This window comes from Patagioenas fasciata, chromosome 1 (assembly GCF_037038585.1).
Source record: "Patagioenas fasciata isolate bPatFas1 chromosome 1, bPatFas1.hap1, whole genome shotgun sequence".
NCBI classification, from domain to species: Eukaryota; Metazoa; Chordata; class Aves; order Columbiformes; family Columbidae; genus Patagioenas; species Patagioenas fasciata.
The window spans coordinates 84037990-84059115 of NC_092520.1; the positions used below are offsets into that span (position 1 = coordinate 84037990).

The 21126-nt window shown below is 33.9% G+C and overlaps 1 protein-coding gene across 5 annotated transcripts in view; it reads left to right on the top strand.

Annotated features, from left to right (window-relative positions):
- Nucleotides 1–21126, top strand: part of CADM2 (cell adhesion molecule 2) — a 679639-nt gene that overhangs the window by 412760 nt on the left and 245753 nt on the right. For 2 of the 5 annotated variants that reach the window (XM_065862763.2, XM_071809845.1), the window contains one exon: nt 19785–19811. The exons of the other annotated variants lie outside the window; for them this stretch is intronic. In XM_065862763.2, the coding sequence (XP_065718835.1) occupies nt 19785–19811 (27 nt within the window). The remainder of the gene's footprint in view (nt 1–19784; nt 19812–21126) is intronic. 5 annotated transcript variants of the gene reach the window in all.

Genomic DNA, 21126 nt, shown 5'->3' on the forward strand with positions numbered 1-21126 from the left:
ACTGGAAATGAGCAGGGGCAGCAGGCAGTGCCGCTCAGGTGTAGGCCAGCTGCCTTGTGGTTGTTGTGCTTTGTGGCCTGTCTTCTGAGTTACTGATTGCAAAATGTGAAAAAGTTTTCATTGGGAAATATGACATGATCCAGCATTTCACCTGTTTTATTGGCTTAATGTTTACTTGTCATTTCCTTTTGTAGTGGTGTTTGCCATTTGTAGAACGGTATATTTATGGGCCTTTGTGACTTCAAGCAACATTGGTAAATTGCGTCTACCAAAAAAGTGTTAATGTAGTTTGCTATCTTATTTTTTTTGGTGTATATATAGGAAAATAGGTGCTAAAAAGTGATCAGGATGTAAATCTCTTTGACATCGTATTTCTTTGATAAAACTCTGAACTTCTCCTTCAGTTGTGTATAACTAAGTGCTTACTAATAAACTCTACTTTTGTGGGCTTTTCTTATCTTCATAAGAAACTTACTGTAAAGTGTACCCAAATGTGTGTCTAGATCTGTAAGTTCTCTGCTAAATATCTGAATAATGAAAGGACAATCACATTTCATGTAATTTTTTTATGGCTTTCCACACACCTCTTCTTCCTTCCACTTTTACTCCCTTTTATTGTTTTTGTCGCATCGATGGTGTAGTCTTTCAGAGTTAGACTAGATGAAGCCTATGTTGCAGTAGATAGTTGGAGGGAGACTTAGTACTGTGTTTACTTTTTTGATGGCATTGTAGCACTTCACATGGAAATACAGGTGCTTCCAGACCAAGTCACCTATCAGGTTTCTCTAGTCTCATAGTCTGTCCTTGGCAGTGGCAAACAGGTTAAGAGGCGGGCCAGATAACATAATTCAACTAGGAGTTTACATTTATGGGATAAAGAAAATGTTATTAATAATAGTTCATGTTGTAATTTCGGCAGCGGGATTCTACTTATACCCTGAAGCATGAGATTTAATTGCTCTTACATCATTGTCTTTGCTTACAAAGCTGCCAGTGATGTTTATCATCAGAAAATTATCCTACCCTTTCAAAAAGCAGTTTTAATATTTATCTCAATGAACTTTCACAGCAGTAACTCCATAAATTAATTAAACACTGCCTTGGAAAAGTGGCTCCTTTTTGCAGTTGAAATCTTAGTATAATTTCATAGAACCATATTTTTCACACTCAGGGACTAAGGTTCAAAATAAATTGGATAGTTTTCATAATGCCCTTCATTATTTTATAATACTTTTTTCACAGTCAATGAATTAATTGGTTGATTGCATATATTAAATGGGCTTCCTTCTCCCATGCCCCCCAGCCCACTACTTTCTTTTGGATCACTTCAGTTCAAAATTAAATATGTAATAAGCCTATAAATGTTAGTAATCTTATGATTTATCTAAAGTAGCTGTATTACTGATTGTGTATTTATTATGTGTCTAAAGTATGTTCTTCTAAAGCTAAAACTTTAAACTTCAGTCAAATTTAGCAAATTCACTGAGTTAATTAACTTTGTCTTAAATATCGCCTGTTTGCAGATGCTGAAAGTCTCAAGTTGTGTGCTGTTTGTATTTATTTTTCCTATGTTAGTATTTATTTCTATTTATGAGACAAGACGTAGATTGTATGATAGCTATTCAGTGTTCCTAATATTAACTGTAATGTATGTTATATAATATTTTCAAATTAATGATGTGAATGAAGTATGAAACACTTATAGTTACATACAATGAAGGAATGTAGGTTGTAAGTAGATCCACAAAGAGAACTGAATCCAATACACAGCTGTATCCAAAACAGCAGCACAAAGAACTTATTTTCGACTGCATCAACTCCTTCATCTGACTCGCCACATAGTTGAAAATCTACTGATCATGGCATAAAAGCGAGCGAAGGGTAAAGAAATGTTTGGGGGATGGAGAGAGGGCAGAAACATTAACTCTAAATTTATGGTCATTTAATTCAAAATGCGATTATGATCTAAATACATATTTCTAAATTTTTATCATTTGAGTATAAAACGACTTAGTGTTAAAAAATATATCATGTCAAGATTATTATCTTCTGGTATTTAATTATCTTAATTACTCTTTTATTTTTATGCCCTTAATGTCTTCTCCAGTGCTCTGAATTTCATGTTTTTCAATTACCTAGGATTATTGTTAATAGAGTTTTTCATGGACTTTTGATGACCATGCACTCAACCTGGCATTCAACTTGAAGAGGAACTGCATCCTTCTGCCTTACATATAATATACGTATAAAAGACCCCATATTCCTCAGTGGCAGACTGTTCACTCCTTTCAAAAATCTAAAATAACACATAGTTTTCTGTATTGAATGAACTATGCAGATTTTAGAAACATTATTATCTGATAAAGCTACATACTGCTGCTTCTCAATACCTCACTTAATTTTAAGGGTGAAAGTGTGAAATGACATGTGGCAGTTTGGGGACTAAAATCATGGCTTCAACAGCCAGTGATCACCTTCTGGAAAGTTCCCTTTTAGTTTAACTGATTCTCAAAATTTTGATGTGAACAACAGATTGACACATAATACCTGTCAAGAGCCAGACCATCTTATGTCTGCTTGCTCTACTTAAGACAGGTGATATTATTTTTTCCTATTGGATTTACTTCATGAGGTAGTTGTTTGCTATGGCAATATTGGTTGCGTATTGATTCCTACATCTTATTGTATGAGTCATCACTTTGTCTGGTAGCAAGTCTTTGAAGAAATTGTTTTTCTTTATTGTGAATCTTCCCTCTGATAAAATTTCTTGGTTAATTTATTTTATCAATAATTTACATTGTACAACAGTCATACATCTTAGCTGACAAGTATATAATACTTTCACATGGCTACTAATATTTGCTGCATTAGAGGATGTTGAAAAATGCAGTTTAATCTAGCCAATGTTGTTCTAGTGCTGTTTCTTTTTTTTTTTTTTTTTTTTTTTTTGGGTGTATTTTTTCTAAATTACTATTGTTTTCTTTCAGTTATCTAATGGTATAGTTATTGCTTGATTCATAGCCTACTAGAGTCAATAGAAATATCCCTGTCATATTTAGTGGGTGTTAGATTACTTTTTCAGTTGCAAGCTGAATACTGTTCCTTCTGCACAGATCAAAGCCTTTTCCTTCCTCTCCCTCTCTGAATATCAGATTACAGTTCTGATTGAAAGACTGTGTTGATTTGACTCAAAATGGGTTAATTTTCTTCGTGGAGTTAGAAACCTTTCTTTTTCATAGCTAGCATGATCATTATTTGGACTTAATTTGAGAACAAGCAGATAACACCCCAGCGCAGAGTTGCTCTGGTCTGAGAGTCAAGGTTATTCTGAGCGCTCTGCCCATAGATGTGAGGCCTTGAGGAAATGGGGCATGGATGGGGCAGAGCTTGACTGACAATCAGACTGATCAATGAGAGTGTTCCATCCCATTAGTGTTATGCTTCAGATTTAAGAGCGGGGCTTTCCAGTTTCTCATCCCCTTTTCTCCTCTTCCTCTTTCTCCCTCTCTCTGGAGGTAGCCAGGAAAGTTTTGGTTGGGATGTTTAGCCTGGTCTTTTGCAATTTTGCAGAGGCCTCTGAGCCGTTCTGCCTTTTTCCTCTATTTTTCTCTCTCTGGGATCGATTGTGGGACCAGGTGTGGCTTGCTGGGACTGGCTGCTCAGTTGTGGACAGAGGTCGTAACGAATTCCCTTGAGTATCTTTTATTTATATATATATATATATATATATATATATATGCTTACTAGTAGTGTATTAGTATTTTGTTATTTTATTAAAATGTGTTTATCTCACTCCAAGTTTCTCCCTTCCCTTTTGATTCTCTCCCCTCCTGGGAGGGTAGGAGAGGGGGTGAGTAAGCGGCTATCATGGTTGTATTGCTAGTTTGGGTTAAATCACCACAAAGACCTATGCAATCAGTGGAGAAACTGGTGCAGCGTAGACCAGACTTCATAGTGAATATGAGGGGAGATCCAAACCCTTTCTTTATACTTGTCAGCACAATGCCATGAACATCCCAATGGCTGTAGAAGTGACAATGCACAGTAGGAGAACTTCTTCTGTAAGCTTTTGCAGAACACATCTTATTTTCTGATTTTTCATTAACCTGTTTTGTTACATAGACCTGATACATGTATTTAGCACACTAACGTTTGTTGTTCACCTTTGTCAATTTATAGAACATCATTTACCAGTTCAGCCAAGATGATATTGAAAGCTAAACTCAAGGAAAACGTGTTTTTAAAATTTAATTATAGCTGGAAAGATTACTGGTTAGCTGGTTAACTAGAAAGATATAAGGTTGCTGAGATTTCCCCAGACAACACAGTCTTATTTGCCTCTGTTAATAAAACAAAACAATTTTAAAATGTTAATTTCTGTTGTGTGCAGAACAAGATAATTGCATTACAGTGTTTGCTTTGCATATTTACTTATTATATGTAAAATTTTGCTGTGTTTTGTACAAAGTTCAACTTTATAATTCTGTTCATAAAATATCCTATAGTTCTAACTAAACTTACAGTCAACCACTGCTCTTTTTGTTTTTCCAATGGTACTGGCTTTAATAATTTGACAGTCTGATTTTGCTGTTCCCACGCTTTCCCAAATGTAATGGAATTTAAGCATTATATGCCATGTGAATTACAAAAACAATGAGAGAATTTGCAGAAGAATATGAAGTATCAGAAAGTAGTACTGTGGAATTAAAACCTTGTTTAAAATTAGAACTTTTTTTTTTTTTCATTCAAATTACATTTTGGTCTTGTATCAAGACAGTGTTTATTTTATTTAAAAATTAATGAAGAAATGGAGAAGTTACTTCTTGCCACATTAAATGCATAACCAAACATCTCAGAAACACAAGAAGACAAAATGATGTTATAAAAGCTTATTTTTTAATGCTCTTGCAGCTCATCAATCCAAATTATTGTTTTTCTTTATTTAAATAATTCCAACATAGAGGTTCTTTCCCATTGTTTAGTTGTAAATCTAATAATATGAGTGGAATTGTTCAATAATCTTCTGTCTCAAGCTTTTCTTCATTTCTGATTCATTGTGTCTATTATTAAACCCAGCTGTTGATGTTTTTGAACAAACTGATTTCTGAATTATCTCTGCATTGTGTTCTATAATAACACCACTTCTGAATTATCATGGGCTGCTCCCAATTTACTTTTAGATAATTAAAGGCTGTCTTTATTTCTGTCCAAGTTGTCTGTTTTATTTCCCAGAACACAAGGATGTGATTTCATTCACGCTGCTCTAGGGGTCTGAAGTTGATAATAATTTTTCTACATCTGCCCTCATCGGTGTCATCTTCCGATACATGATGCTTCAGTGTTATTCCTCGACTTTACTCATTAGCTGTCACAGTGTTGGGGTTGTGTTGTGTGAGTCCACCACAAGCCATTCCCTCTTGTTTTCCTCAGAAGCCTGTACCTTCATGCTTTGGAGGACCCTTGTCTTCTAGAGTACATTCCTCTTCATGCAGTCTCTAAATATTTAAATACATTGCATGTTAATGAATGTCAACATTGTTGGGATTACTGTAGTTTATCTTATGTATGGTGCGTATGCTAATTACTCAGCTTTAAGGACTTTAAAATTAAGAATCAATATAATGTATTTTGGATAACTAACTCATAGGGTTCTGTTTTCTGCATATAAACTGATATTTTGTATAACAAAGAAAAAAAAAAAACCTCTGCATGTACTTCAAATGGAAGACTGACCCAGGATATGTTTCAGTATGGGGTCACACATAATATCCGATTTCCTTGTTTCACTACCTCATGTCATTGCTATATACAATAGGAAGACTACCTAAAAAAGAAGAAAGGGGAAAAGTAAGGGATTTACAGTAAACCCCTGAACAATTTAAAATATTTTTTTATTCCCACTAAGGTTCATAAGGAAAGGACATTTTAGGCTCTTAATAGGCTCTTTAGTATTAACCTTAAATTATGAGAGTTCTATTTATTTTCCCTTGGCAAGAACAAGAATTTTAATCTGATCCTACTGTTTTTACTCTTGCCAAGGTAAAATTCCTCTGACTTCTTCTGCATTTAATAATTGAGATCTTTATGGACTGTTTTCTTCCCTTTGCTATTTTTTGAGGGACTGCGTGTGGTACTTTTAAATATAGTACTAGAGCTTAACAGTGAACATGGCAAAGAATGATCCTCACCTTACTAATAAAGCAAGGTATTTGATGTACAAGACACTTACCTATTTGCTTAAAAATGCAGTAGCACATTATTCCAGGTTAATGCTGTCTTCACAGAGCCACTACTTTTAGCTACTTGCTTTCACGTAAATGTGTAGCAGTAAGTGAAATCTTTGAACTGGCGGCAGTGTGGTAAGTTTCTGTTTACTTCATTACTTTAAATACAGGACTTTTCTCCATTGTTCCTCAAGGGGCAGCACTGTTAAGATGCTGTGCAAAATTTTCAGACAAGTGCTGAGGTACTTTAACAAAAAAAAGCGTCTTATTTATGATGTGTCAAATTACTGTTCTCAGAGTAGACCTTTTAGGTTGCATTCAGCCTTTAATTTGACTGAATTTAAATAGCATAAAATGCCTTTTAGTTGGAACTTGGCTCGCATACTATATCTCTCATTTCAATGAAAAACATTCAGATGCAAATACGGTTTGTTTGGACTGAGTACAAATGCCACTATCATGACTGATGAAGGCTTTTGATCACACATCTACAAACTGAAACCTTAAAAAGGAAGAGGCTATTTGGACTGGCATCTGCAGTGCCATGAATTATTTAGTTCCCATTATTCATAAATCTCTTTGAAGAGAAGGCTTATGAGGTTTTAAGGAGGAGTAGTCATAGTTGTGTTGCCAGTTTCTATTTATGCTGTGACTGCATGTGCAAACTTCTTCTAAACTGCAAATGCTGTACTGAATATGAAAGAGGTGCATGTGAGGTTTCTTTGGTTTCCTAGGGTAAGAATGGGGATGCCTCTGTTGTTACCATCTGCTTTTGTGTGCTCCAGGAGGTAGGCAAGGCAGGAACATGTTGGGATAATTTGGTGAGCTACTCAGTTAGCTGCTAGAGACCTGTTTGAATCTTGCAGGGCACATGTTCACAGCTGAAGTTTGTTCTGCCACTCACTCACTGAACTACAAATCTCTTTTGGCTGTGCTCTGACAGCAAAACAAAAAAAAGGAATGCCACCCTCCTTTTTGCATTGTTTTGCTCAGAATCCTTTGTTGTATGATGGTTTTTGCTACAAAAGAGTGAAATTTCAAAATGTTTCCTCTATTTCCAGCAATGATTAAAACTTTATCTATAAACACTATTCTGCTATAAAAGGGGTTTGCGTGCTTGTTTAGCTCAGTGTAATTGTGTAATAATGTTGTCTAGATGATGTACATTGGCAGAAGTGTTAAGGAATGGGTTAGAAATACCCAATAGTAACTTGTTTGTCTGCCTTGCAGACTAGTTTAGTGGGTTCGTTTGTGGTTTTTTTTTCTTTTTTCTTTTTCTTTTTCTTTTTCCTTTTTTTTTTTTCTTTTTTCCTTTTTCTTTTTTTCTTTCTCTTTTTTCTTTTTTTCTGTTTTCCTTTTTCTTTTTTTCCTTTTTCTTTTTCTTTTTTCCTTTTTTCTTTTTTCCTTTTTTCTTTTTTCCTTTTCCTTTTTTCTTTTCTTCATTTCTTTTTTCTTTTTTCTCTTTTTTCTTTTTCTTTCTTTTTTTTTTGTTTGTTTTGTGGGGTTTTTTTTTGTTTGTTTGATTGTTTGTTTGTTTTAATAGGATTTCAGTTTTCATTACTGAGTAATACTATGGGAAATTATTTGCCTGGTATATGTTCTTCCAGTCTAAACCTCAAATTATAAATCAAAATACTGTGAAGTTGTTGTGCAGCTCAGAAATATACAGCGTTCACAAATAATTTCTTTATTATAACACCTTTATCATCATAGGAGTACTAGGACTATTTTACTTCAGAAGTCATAGTTAGGATGATTCCCCAACAATAATTTCCTAAAATAATAGTATTTAAAAGTTTCTCAAAAGTGTTCCATGGAAGTGTTGTCAGCTTTCATTTTTCAACTGATTGTGCACATTACTCTAACTTGATTTCACTTGTTATTCAATGTACCAAAATGCATTATGCTTTATAGGCAGTAATGCATGTGTATATGCACACTTCTATATGAATTATGAACTATATAATATATAAATGTATCACATATATATTGTTTTATTTATTATTGCATAGAATATAATAATGTTATGTTATATATAGCTATGTATATTGAATGAATAGGTTTCTGTAATGTAGAATATATTTTTATTTCATAAAAGAGTATACTGAAATAACATACACAATATCTAGTATATATAATATGAAATATATAAATGTACATATATTGAGTGTAATAGGTTTACATTCATATTTTTTTAAATTCTGGGAGTAGTTTCACTGATATGGAAGTAAAAAGAAATATGAGAAATGAGAAGTGCAAGAAACATATGTTTGTTTTATATATATATATATAAAAAGAGGTTTTTTTGTTTGTTTTTTAATGTAAGTAATGTAACAGCTTTGTGGCAGTGTTAGAAGGAAGGAACACAGGCAGAGACCATCATAACGATAGTAAGGAAGCAGTTAATAATATATGAAAACTTTCTTGTTGGGTCATTAAGTATTGATTTACAGTTGTTCCAGAGTCTTAGTCTCTCTCCTTATTCACTATATCTCTTATCACTTTAGAAACACTTCTCAATATTCAAATGCTGAAAGCACACATGACTGGAGTTCAGAATTTTGAGATTTCTATAACAGTATATCTCGTACACATTCGATTCTCTGAGCTTTCTGATCTGGATCTTTCAATATGATCATTTCCCCTTCTTTTCACTTAATGATGGCTTTTTTCCTCTTCTCTCTGCTTTCATCTTTTTTACCTCCCTGTTTTTTATTTTTTCTTGTTGGCCTTGAAGAACTCTTTCATCATCCATAATTTTTAATTGATTTTATATATTAGCTTGCTACATCTCCTAGACTCAGTTGTTAAAGATTCTGTGCTACCTGCAAGCCATGATGCTTCAGTCTTTTAATTTTCATTCTTCCAAAGTGGCAGAACTTCGAGAACATCATTTTTTCTCACTTCGGTTATTACTAGCAGTCACTCAGAAGCTCTTACTTGGCTTTATCTCTGCAGTGGACCGTGTACCATCATTAGTGTGTCTGCTTGCCTGGTGCATATGCTGACCGTACTTTGTGTACACACACCCTGGTAAGGATGTTCACTAATAAGTCCTTATTTTGATAGCTCCTAGACAGAACTGGGCAATTTATGAAATGAGTCTGCTCTGTTTTGGAGGTATGGCCAACATATACATCTCAAGGCCAAGAGTGAAGGGCACATGATGAAAGGACCCAGTACAGAACAAAGCTGTGAAAACCATATCAGCAACTCATGTCAGTGGTCTGGGGATGTTCTTGTTAGACTGGCAAGCTATGAGCCACCCCTTCTGAAACCAACTCAGATTAAATGCAAGCTGACGAGAGTGTAGTTTTCTAATGTTAATTGCCGATCACCTAAGCAGAACTTTTCAACTCATCAGCTTAGTGCTCAGTGTAAAAAAATAGATTTATGTTTTTTTCTTGTTGCAAAAAACTTCCAGATTACATCTTCCCCCACAGACGGTGCTTCCAGCTTTTTACTTACTATAATAACACTTTAGGTTTATTATTACATACAGTAACCTGAGAGTGATATGGACAGCCAGGAATACGGATAGGTGCTGTAAACATAGACCTACTTTTAAATGAATCCTGCCTACAAACAATTTCAGTAGAGTGGCAATATACTCAAGTATGAATAGAAATGTTTTTAATGCTCAGATCAAAAAAATTAAGGTGCAGGTCAATATTAGTAGTATCGTATTTGGAACAATTATACCTTCTTCGAAACGATTTTTATTTTTTTAAGCTTCTTTAACAATGCTCTAAATTCTGAATTTAATATTACTTTATTTTCTGCCTGAAAAACCTAATGGCTGTTTTATGAGTTTTCAAATTCTGCATATTCATTCACACATATGCTTGTAGATTCTGCATATTCATTCCTCTCTTTCTAATAGAGAACTTGTATTTCTTTATACAAGAAGAGGATAGGGAGGGGTGTAAAATCATAAGTCTGGAATTGTGAATTCTTGAATTTGTGAATTTTCAGCTGTAGTTATCATACTGTAGGAAAGCTGCAGAAGAGCTGACAACTTTTACTGAGTTAGCTTGCATATTCAATGCATATATACATTTAAAATAATAGCAGGAAATTAGAACCATATACAGGAAATTACTTTTTTGTTAATTCAATTTTTGTGAATTGAATTGTGAATTTAATGCATATAGTCAGATAAAATGTCAAACATTCAATGGAAGACAGTCTGTGGTCAAAATTATTTATAGTGAGGATGAAATTTATGTCTTGATATTGCATCTTTACAAAAAGAATTTTTCATTTATATATCTCACACAAGCTACAAAAATAAGTCATTCTCAGTAAGCCTTGGCAAGGCAACTCTTCACCTTAACAGCACTATTAGGCATCACATTGGATATTGGTATTAAGTGGCAATTAGTGTTTTCTGTTTCCAACACCTAAGTGGAGTCCTTTTTTTGTAAAGCCATAAATAAGTGGTTAATACTACTTGGGTATAAGTTGGTGTTTGGGTTTTTGACTGTTTAGGGGTCTTAAAAAAACACCGTGGTTGATTTAGTATTACATCTTCACCACTTTTATTGTAAAGAGCTAAATTATATTTTTTGTATTTTGATTACTATACAGGTAAGTTTTAATATTTTTAATTTGCTTTGATAGATGAAAAAATGCTGAGAAAAAGATTTCATTACTGTTCAGAAATAAACGTATACTTTTAATATGTATAACAATATGATCCATTTTTACTTAAAATAAATTTCACCCATTATCATACATGCAAATAGCTATTTTCAGGAGTATGAGATATAGTTTGTCAATTATGAAGGTATTTTAATGTCTCTAAATCATCCAGTAAGCCTCACTAATTCCAAAGGAGTCATTTTGCTCTATAATATTGAAACTAACTCTCTGGAAGGTCTCAAGCGAAATGGCTATAATGTATCAGGTCAAGACAAGAAGTAAAGCTTTCCAGTACTTTTCTTGACATGAGAATTGCAGTGATTGCCAAGTCGTGATGACGAAAATCCCTTGTAGAATTTTTAGTGGCTGAATAAATTCATCTCTAAAAAGTCACATCTGAAATTCCCATTCTCTAACCGAAGAAGAGCTTCGATTTAGAACATATTTACTCTCAACCATTTAAACGTATGAAAATCCTGTCTCTGCACTTAATTTATTATGGTATTTTTTTCATCAGTCTTGTCAGTTACCCAAGTTTGTCTCCTAATGTATGGAAAAGCCTAAATTGATAATAATTGAGGAATAAAAAAAAAAAATAAAAATTCTGTTCACAGTTTTAATTATCTGGTCTTTAAGATACGTGCATGTTTCCACATGCATCAATTGCTGTCCCATCAGCACTTAATTTATACTTCAACCTTATTAAGAAAGCATTTCACATGGATGTTCTAATATGGATGTGTCTTAACACATGTTCCCACGGGCTGAGATGTTAAAGAAAAAAAAAAAAAAGTAACCATGCCATGAAAGGCAATTGCCTTCCCAAAACGTTCGTAGGGTTTACAGTAGATTAATTAGTTGTACATGGAAGTGAAGTAAGGAGAACCCTAGATGTTTGCCTGCCTACCTAGCTCCTTGTTCTTGATTATAACATTTCTGATTTCATGCTGGTTGTATAAGGGCTTATTTTCAAATAAAAGAACTATTAGAGCTTTGTGGGTTATCAGAGCTGTGGACTGTGAGTAGAAAATAATGTATATAAGCACAGTAGACTCAGAAAATGTCTAGTTGTAGTAATGTAAGACAGCAAATACAGTTAAAAAAGAATCTGATATGAGACCTGTATGCCACAGATTGCTCTTGGGTTGAGCAAAATGGAGAAGGTGTAGTTTGAGGTGTTTTGCCTGCATTGATACGCAGACGTGAAAAGAAACATGAGCTTACTTCTTCCAGCTGCTTGTGCCCAATCACAGTTACGTGATGACAGCCAGTTTGTTCCTAAGTAGTTTGTTAGGTGTATCCAAGTGGATTCTTTTCCTTTCTTCTCTTTCTAGAGACCTGATATAAACACAGAGGCAAAAACTTTTCTAATGTTTGGTGTAAGTTTTATAATAACTGTAAAAGAGATCTGAGAGAAAAAGTGAGTACTCGTATCTGACATAATGACACAGCCTCGTGGAGTTCTTCATTGTACTACTTTGGAACTGTTTTTATAAGTAAATATTAAAACACTCTGTTACTTCGATAAATGAAACACAAAAGTTGTTTTTACTCTTGTTCACAAACTATATTATTCATTTGTATGTGAAATTTCTGTGAAGTCTTGTGGAAACCCTGGTTGTGATGAAAGTGATTACTTATTGTTTGTAGAAGTTGCGTGTCCAGCTGTATTATAACATACATAAAGCTGGCATTCTGGGACAGACAAATCATGTTATCTACATGCCTTTAAGAGGAGCCTTTAGGGTATGATTTTACTCATCTTCTAGTTTCAGTATATAGTAATATACTGTGTTATGTGTTTCCAGCTGCTGATTTGAATCAGCTACAGCCGGAATGCTGAACTCTAGTGATGTTTAGATTATAAGATGCTTCTGTTGATCTCCATCATGCCAATTATAATGAGTGTTGAGAACAAAATTACTATATTTATAGACTATTTTTCAGAAAGAAAATAGAGCTGCATGTTCTTCAATATTTTGTGATTAGTATCACATAATAAAAGTCATTGCATGTGATAAACTAGTTGCAGTTTTAAAATATTTAATGTGTTTAGCAGCGTATTAGGAAGTTTGAAAGATGCTTACAATAATTTTAGCTTTTCTATTCCAGTATACCAATTGCTTCTCATTATCTGGGTTCAGTAATTACTATTTTACATATCTATATTCTATTGGGTTGGAAAGGAAAGATTCTAAACACAGGAAAATATTCTGTTATTACCTGGTACCGCATTCTAGAGTAATAGTGTGAGGGGAAAACCAAAATGCTGTAATCTGTGCCCCTTCATCACATTGCCTTTCGAAGTTTCACCAAGTAAGATATAATTGTATAGAATTTCTAGAGTTGATGCTTCCTATAAAGAAAAGTGTGCTTTGAAAGCAACATTGCTTTTTCTCACAGGGCACAGTAAACATACGGCAGCTGCTGTTTTGATTTTCTATTTCTCCTTTAGTAATAAAACAGTTGATTGTTATTGCCCAGGATGTACGGTCAGTTCATGGGTTTGCTAGGTGTAGTAATATGTAAGTAGCATGTTGTTGTTTGGGTCTGCGCATTGACTTATGTAGTTTATGTCTGGCTTGCCTATAGGTTTTATAGTGTGTATGTAGGAGAGACATTAAGCAAGATGGGTTAGTATTGTTTTGTTTGATCACAAGTTGCTTATTTCTGGTTTGGGTTTTGTTTCTTTTTTTACTAATTATGGGCTGAATGTAGATCCACTGAACACAATTGAAGACCTTTATGACCTTGTTAGTCTTGGATTTGAACATCTGCTGCTGCTGTCAAGAATTATTACGTTGTTCAATAGAGTAGCAGATATAGAAAAATAATGTGGTACAGTATGTATCTTTGAGATAGGTTTGTACTTTGTAGATTAACAGACAAGTTAGTATTTATTCATGGAATTGGAGGGGTGTGTTAGTATTTAAGATGTCCTTAAGAAATGGATGAAATAACTTTAAAGCAACAGGTGTTCTAAAGACAAGGGTGAAGTCCTGTATTCAGAAAGGATAAAATAAATATGTAAACCCAAAATGGTCAATAGGTAGATGTACAACAATATGGAGGGAAGGACTAAGGGTTTGTGTGGGCTTGAACACAATGTAATGGTGTCTTGTTAGACCCAAGTGCTATTTTGGAGTGTGCAGCCGAAGAGCTAGATGGAAGGCATTTTAAGTAATTGTTGCACTTTGCACTTGCGACTTCATCTGAATATCTCGCCCGATTTTAGTTTAGTCTTGAAAATCCAGAAGAGGAAAAAATCAACCAACCAACCAAAATAAACAAAAGTCAATAAAGAGGACGTTGGAAAACATGTTAAGAAAGTGGAAGAATGCGACTGTTTAGGCACAGAAAATAAATAAGTCATCTTCAAATTTGCAAGGGATTACATGGAAAGTATGAGAAGACTAATTGGTCTAGTCTCCTACATATAATAGTTAGGTTATATGTCAGGAAAAAAATTTGCCAGTTAGAGGACAATTGTGCATTAAAACAGATTACCTGGAGAGCTTTTGGAGTCCCTGTCACCAAAGGTTTTCACAATATTTTAGGCAATCTGTTAGTAGAGGTCCAAACATAATTCATGTTGATTCAAACCCAGAGATTACAGTAGTTGACCTCTTCATAACCCTTCCAAATTTTCATTTTTGTCCCCTTTTCAATTGCATCTTCAAGAACATATTTTATGTTCTAAGAAGAAACAAAACACTTTGTAGATGCATAATCCCTAATATATAGCACATACTCAATACATATTATATTTTGTACATATTTAATGTTGTAGTGGCAATAAAAGAAATTAATCAATTCTTTGTCATTACAAAATAACTTTTTTTTTTTTTTTTTGCATATCCATTCATTCATAGTTTTTCTCTTAAACTCTAGGAGGAAAAATATGTTAAATTCTCATAATCAAAAAGGTTCTTTTTCCAAAAATCAGTCAATGAATAAGTGAAATGTGTCTCTTTCTAGAGCGAAATTACCTGATGTCATCTTGGGAACTTGTGGACAGAATGATGCAAAGGTAGAATACATAAGAGAAGCTTCCATGTTTAAATTCCATATAATTACATATGCATGACTGCACAGATCTTTAATAGTTATACAAATAGAGAGATGAAGACTTATTTGGGAATATTTGCATTCTGAATATATCAGCAAATGCCACTAACTGATAATTTAGAAGTGTCCCTGAGAAGAGTTTGCAGAACTTACGTGTAGAAAATAATGTTCACTATAAAATACAAAGGCATATCAATAAAGGCAATCAAATGAATGGTCAGAAAATCAGAAGTAAACAAATTTGGTCATGAGAATATATCTAGGTTGTTTAAACCGTATCCTAATCTAAAAGAACTCACAAGGTCCCATGGTTCTCTGCCAACTTTTGGCCACACACTTCAAGATTAGACAGAAGTGTCTTCTTGAATGCAAGAGACTCGAAATCCCACTAAGAAATTCAGGTGATTATGGTGTTTTCTTTCTCCTTCAGTGGCTTTTGGAATAAATGCTGTTGTTGAAAAGGAGGTGGTGAAGCATGTTACATTAGAGCACATACTGGTATCTTTGCTTTGAATGAGTCTCCTAGTCTGTGAGAGTCTAATAATCTGCATTATTCTTCAGAGAAAATGATCCTGCTAAGCCTTCTGTCACACAGAGGAGCTTTTCCACTCAGAGAATCAGAGTGAGCATTTAGGTGACCTAAATGACCAGTGATAATCCATCAGTTTATCAAAAAAAAAAAAAAAAAGTAATTGTTGTCATCATCATCATCAAATTAAAAAGAAAATTCTAAATTTAGGTAGCTTAAAAATAACTCCTTTCGAAAACTGGAAATATGCTTCATATGTTGGGGGTGTTGAGAAAGAGAGTTGTGTTTTTTGTTGGTGTTTGGTGTATGTGGTTGTGTGGTGTTTATTGTCTTTTGTTCTGTGGTATTTTTTTGTTTCGTTTTGTTTTACGCTACATCTCTGATACTTTTTAGTATTCCAGCATTGCAGAAGGCTGTAAGACTAGTATAAAAATACAGACAAATAAATATGTCGAAACTACAGGCTGTTGATGCCTTATTTTTTTTTTTATTGAAGATGAGAGGACCTCCAGATTTGCTGGAACTGTAGGTTACTGTATTCAGGAGACAATCAGTGCGATGTGCTTTATGAGTGTGAGTTTCATCTTGTTTCTTTTAGTGAAAAGAGCTATTTACTAATTATAACATTTAGATATTTTACTGTTTTTTCCTCTAGCTGCATTCTTAGTATGTGTAATAGGTGAAATGAGAACAAGGCACTGACTTCCAACTTTTCACTTTTTCTTTTTTCTTTCTCCGTATTTTCTGAAAGAAAAGGTTAGGTAAGCTGGACATCTAGGGGAAACACTTTTCCCCTTTTTTATTTTTATTGAGCTGTTGAAGTAATTGGAAGGATATGTTTTTTTTTTTTTTTTCCAAAACAAAAGAAAAAAAAACCTCAAATTGAATAATAAATCACCTATAAGAGAAAAATAAAATAAACACTATATCAAATCTGTCTGAAAATGTCCACAAAATTGAACAGCATAGAGACAGCTGAGTGTGGAGAAAATATTGAACAACTTGTAACCACCATTTATCAAAGAATGTAATTTAACAATTGTTGGCATACAAAAAGCAAGAAGTCAGAAAGATATATCACAGAAAAAATAAAGCACAATATATTATTGATATTTGAGAGCAAGGGTATATATTAGGGTTTTTGAAATTTGAATCAAAATTTTACGTTCAAGCAATGATTTTTAAAAACATTGATTCAGCAGCATAGTTACAGCAGAAATACTTTTCTGATTTAAAAATTGCCTAAAAACCTTAGTTCTGTGAAAATTAACTGCCATGGTTCAGGACTTGGCACATTTTTCCTCCCCTTTCCTGATCTCTCAGGGTGGACTCCCCTGAGGTCTCTGACCTTGGCTTCTTGCTGCTCTGTGATCCCCTCACTCCCAGACCTTCTGTTAGTAGCCAACCCTTTTGTTTTGCACACACTATGACCAGAAGAGCCTTTTCTTTTTCCTCAGTCTTACCTAGAAACCTAGTAGCTCTGTTTTGCCTTTCAGCCTGGCTTTTGAGAATATGGTCTTTCTTCTCTCTTTGTCTTTCTTCTCCTTAAATTCCAATGAAGATCACTGTTCACACTTTTCTGTAGTACATATAGATCCTTTGACTGTAATGTTGTTTGCAGAAACCCATGGGTCTGTTGTCACTGACATCAGTGGCACAAAAAGCTGAGTTATCCCATTTCTGGTGCTCTAACCAAGACATCAGCCTCCCTCTGCTAAATTTCAGTCCTGATGATGCTCATTTGAAACATTTATGTATGCTTGTCTCCTCCTATGACTTTTCACATAGTAATAAGAAAAAAAGGTGAATAAAAATTTTCAAACATGTTGGACATAGATTGAAAATTGTCTTCTCTTTACACAGAGTGACAAGGAGACTAAAGAGGGAAGAGCAAAAAATTCTTTCACCTTTGGAAAAAGAAATACTAACCTTAATTATAATAATGAAAGAGAAATTTTCCCTCATGTTAGGTATTAAAAAGATGGGTCATCTGTGGAAAGAAGTCCCGTTAGTTCCTATATATAGGTAGAATTATACTTTCAAAGACCATTTTCAGCTAATTTGGCTGTTGTGCAGTTTGAACTTTACGAATTGATTTGTAATTGGACTGTGCTGTCAATGGAAAAACTTATAAGTATTGAACATGACATTTGTAAGAAGGTCACTGTCATCTAGTCCTCTATTAGTGGATTTACAGGGAGTTATAATTGGTCTAAGAAGCTTAGTAACCTGTCCTACTTCCAATTATAATGTACAACCTCATTTATATATTTTCTTTATTTACTGATACATGATAGATAATAATTCTCTAGTGCTCATGCTTCAAAATAAAGCTATCTAATCATAGAATGGTTGGATTCTTTTAATATCCATGTATATATGTACCCATACACATAGGTTATATATAATTTACATATGCATGTATGTGTGTATATGTATTTATTCTGGACTATTAAAGTACATACATATTTTTTCATATAGGTATGTGTATATATATACATACATGTGTGTATATATATATATTTAATTATGAATTATGAATGTGACTATAAAGTCTCTTGTTGCTTTTGAATTACCTCAGAGGGAGGCGTGTGTCCTTCAGACTTTTGTTGAGTGTAAATGATTGCTCTGGCTCAAAGTGATAGAGTGTTCGTGTAGATGTAATTCACAGGACAAAGAAAGAAAGGGAAACATGAGAAAATTAACAGATTGATGAACTTGATGCATTCATTATCAGCTTATATGTGAACAAAGGGGAAACTGCTCACTTCTTACAAAATTAGAATGGCACCATTAAATTCGTTTCCCATGAAAGCAATTTTTAGTAGGATTTACTGTCTGCTTTGCAGGTGAGTATCTCTTGTTAAACAGCCTTGCAGAAACAGCTCTGCAGAAGCATTTGCATGTGTCGTACCAACCCAAAGCAGAGTTGTTCTGTGGAGTAATGTTGATTTAAGACACCATGGGACTGCTTTTTCAGTTTTGTTTTCACTGCCAGGAGAATGGTAGCCAGGCAGAATGGTGAATCTGGAAGTAGAGGAGGGATCAGTGAAGAAACTAAAAACAAAAGAAACAAAACAAAGCAACAGAAAAAAAAAAAAAAAAGCTAGAGAATCAACATTACATTTTTGGGTGCATTCACAAAGTTAAAATTTTTAATTTTTCAACAATTCTTCATATATGGCAACTTGGTCATCACTGCCATGCTCTCCTTACTAATACCTTTTTGTGCGAACAAGAGAAGCCAAGAGAGCAAGTGTTTCTTTTTTGTGTGTGTGTGTTTGTTGGTCACAAGTTTAGCTGCCTTTCAATTGTGAATGCAGTTCTGCCTTAAAAGAGGCACCAGCCAAAGAAGAATTATTTGTTTTGTTTTTCTGAGGTACCTTTCTTGTCATGAATATGCTCTTGAATGAATGCCTTTCAGAGTGCGCTTGAGATTTTAAAGAGTTGTGGGTAGTGTCTTTTATGTAATTTACAAGCTAGCAGAGTGATTCCATTTTCACTTTGGATTCTGATTAATCTTGTATATCAGCAACATTATCCATGAGAGTCAGAAAACAGAAAGTAATAATTCTGTTGATTTTGGCAGTAGGGTAGATGTTAGAGGAACATTTTAACCTCCTGGGGTTTTTTTGCGTTTTTTTGGTGCTTTTGGAACTAATAGTGTGAAACTGTGTTTCTCCAGGAGACTCAAAGAAGCCTGTAATGTCTGCACCTTGTCTGCCACTCTTTTTTCTAAGTTTGAAAATTGATCACTGTTTGTTAAAATACTGTCTGCTCTTTTGCTTTGCATGCTCTATTAGGGTGCATAAACAACCTGAATGAAGAAAAACAATGATCATGTAACACAGATTATAAGTAATTGGAGTACCTGCAGTTTAAATGGTGTTTGTTTGCATCAGCTTCACAGGAGGATGATGTTTCAAGAAGTAGGAGCAAGGGAATGATTTCAGGTACTTCAGAAGGTACTTTTGGCAAAGCAAATTGTGCTGTAGGTTTTAGAATTCACGAATGTGTGGACACATGCTCTCACCTACTTGTGATTGATAGTTCGTGATTTTTCTGCACTCCTTGCTATGCTTTTTGAGTGTGTTTTGTGATATATTTTCTAAGTTCTCAACATGTCTTCTGACAGAATCATAGATCTGATCTATCTCATAGTACTGCAGTGTCTCAAACAAATTGGTCAAATAATCCTAGAAATGGTATTTCTTAGCTTTGAATCGATAGTGATAAAGTTTCTTTGTATTCTTACTTGCTCAAACTTCTGTCTAATCTATCTTTGTTCTCTTCTTCTGCAATCTTTTCCTTGCTTCCAGTGGCTGCATCAAAGAGCAAAGGTAGAGGTGAGTGTCTGCCTGCACTCTTCAATTTGCATTGCATGGTTCTGCAGCCCATGTATTTTCTCACAAAGTTTTAGGATATTTTCTGCTTCTCAAAGCCGAGAGAGATATTTTTGGATTTTGTGGTATAATAGATTAGATTTTTACAATTTTGTAATTGCCCCTAAGTGCAGACTATTTTCATTGTTTATCAAACATCACTATTTATACTATATTTTGTTAATTGTTTTCATTTAGGAAGTTTTTAAGAAAAATATAAAACCAAATGCATTGTAGTTAGATTTCTGACTTGCATTGTAGTAATGTAGGGGTATTGTCATTTTAATCAAAATGGGGATATTACATGAAAATGCTCATAAATATGTAAATGTAATTTATATTTTTACATCTAGACATAGTCATAAATACCTGAACAGAGAACAATGAACATAAGTGTCTCCTAAGCATTTCTCATCTTCTCACAGTAGTAGAAAATGATCATCATTGTTTCTGATAGCATACCAATATATAGAGAGGCATACTATGATCTCTACAGAGCAGCAAGGTGATTGTCACAAATCAGCACGACAAAGAAGTAAACCTTTCAGAATTAATCATGTAAGGTCAGTTGCACCTTCAGCCATTCCCTGAATTTCAACAAAGCAGTGATGTAGTAAATGTAACCTGATTAGTGCATTTTTACTTGCATGTACACATAAATGTATGCATACGTGTACATATACATATGTGTATGTTTATTTATGAATATATTTTTTTTCATAGAAAATCATGAAAATATATAATTTACTAGAATTTATCTAACATTTCTGATAGATTAGTTGTTTGATAATTAAACATCAGATTTTAAGGCAAATATTTATGCTTGGTTACATGTAGTTTAGAAGTTAAGTACTCTCATATTCAGTGTTTGTTAAGTTCATTTATATACAATGTCCAGGTTGAAGCTGTTGAACAAGAATAATAATAATAAAGAAAGCACAGCCAACTGATGGTGTTTATGTATCAGAATAATCAAATCAATAAATAAAATACAGCACAGCTGCCTTTTTTTTTAATTTATTTTAAGGCTTGCATGGCTTTTTGTAAAAATTTTTTCTCAGAATGTTTGCATGCATCAGATGTCATGAGTGAGGGGAGTGGATGAAGTTAAATTTGCATAATTGTCAATGCATGCCACAAAGTTTGCTTTACTCTTTTCTGTACTGTCATATAGTCACTCAGCTGTGCTGTATAACAGTGGTTGAGAGTTCAAGACCTTCATCATCAATGAAAGCAAAACAAAACAAAAACCAAAAAAAGCACACATCCACGGAAGCAA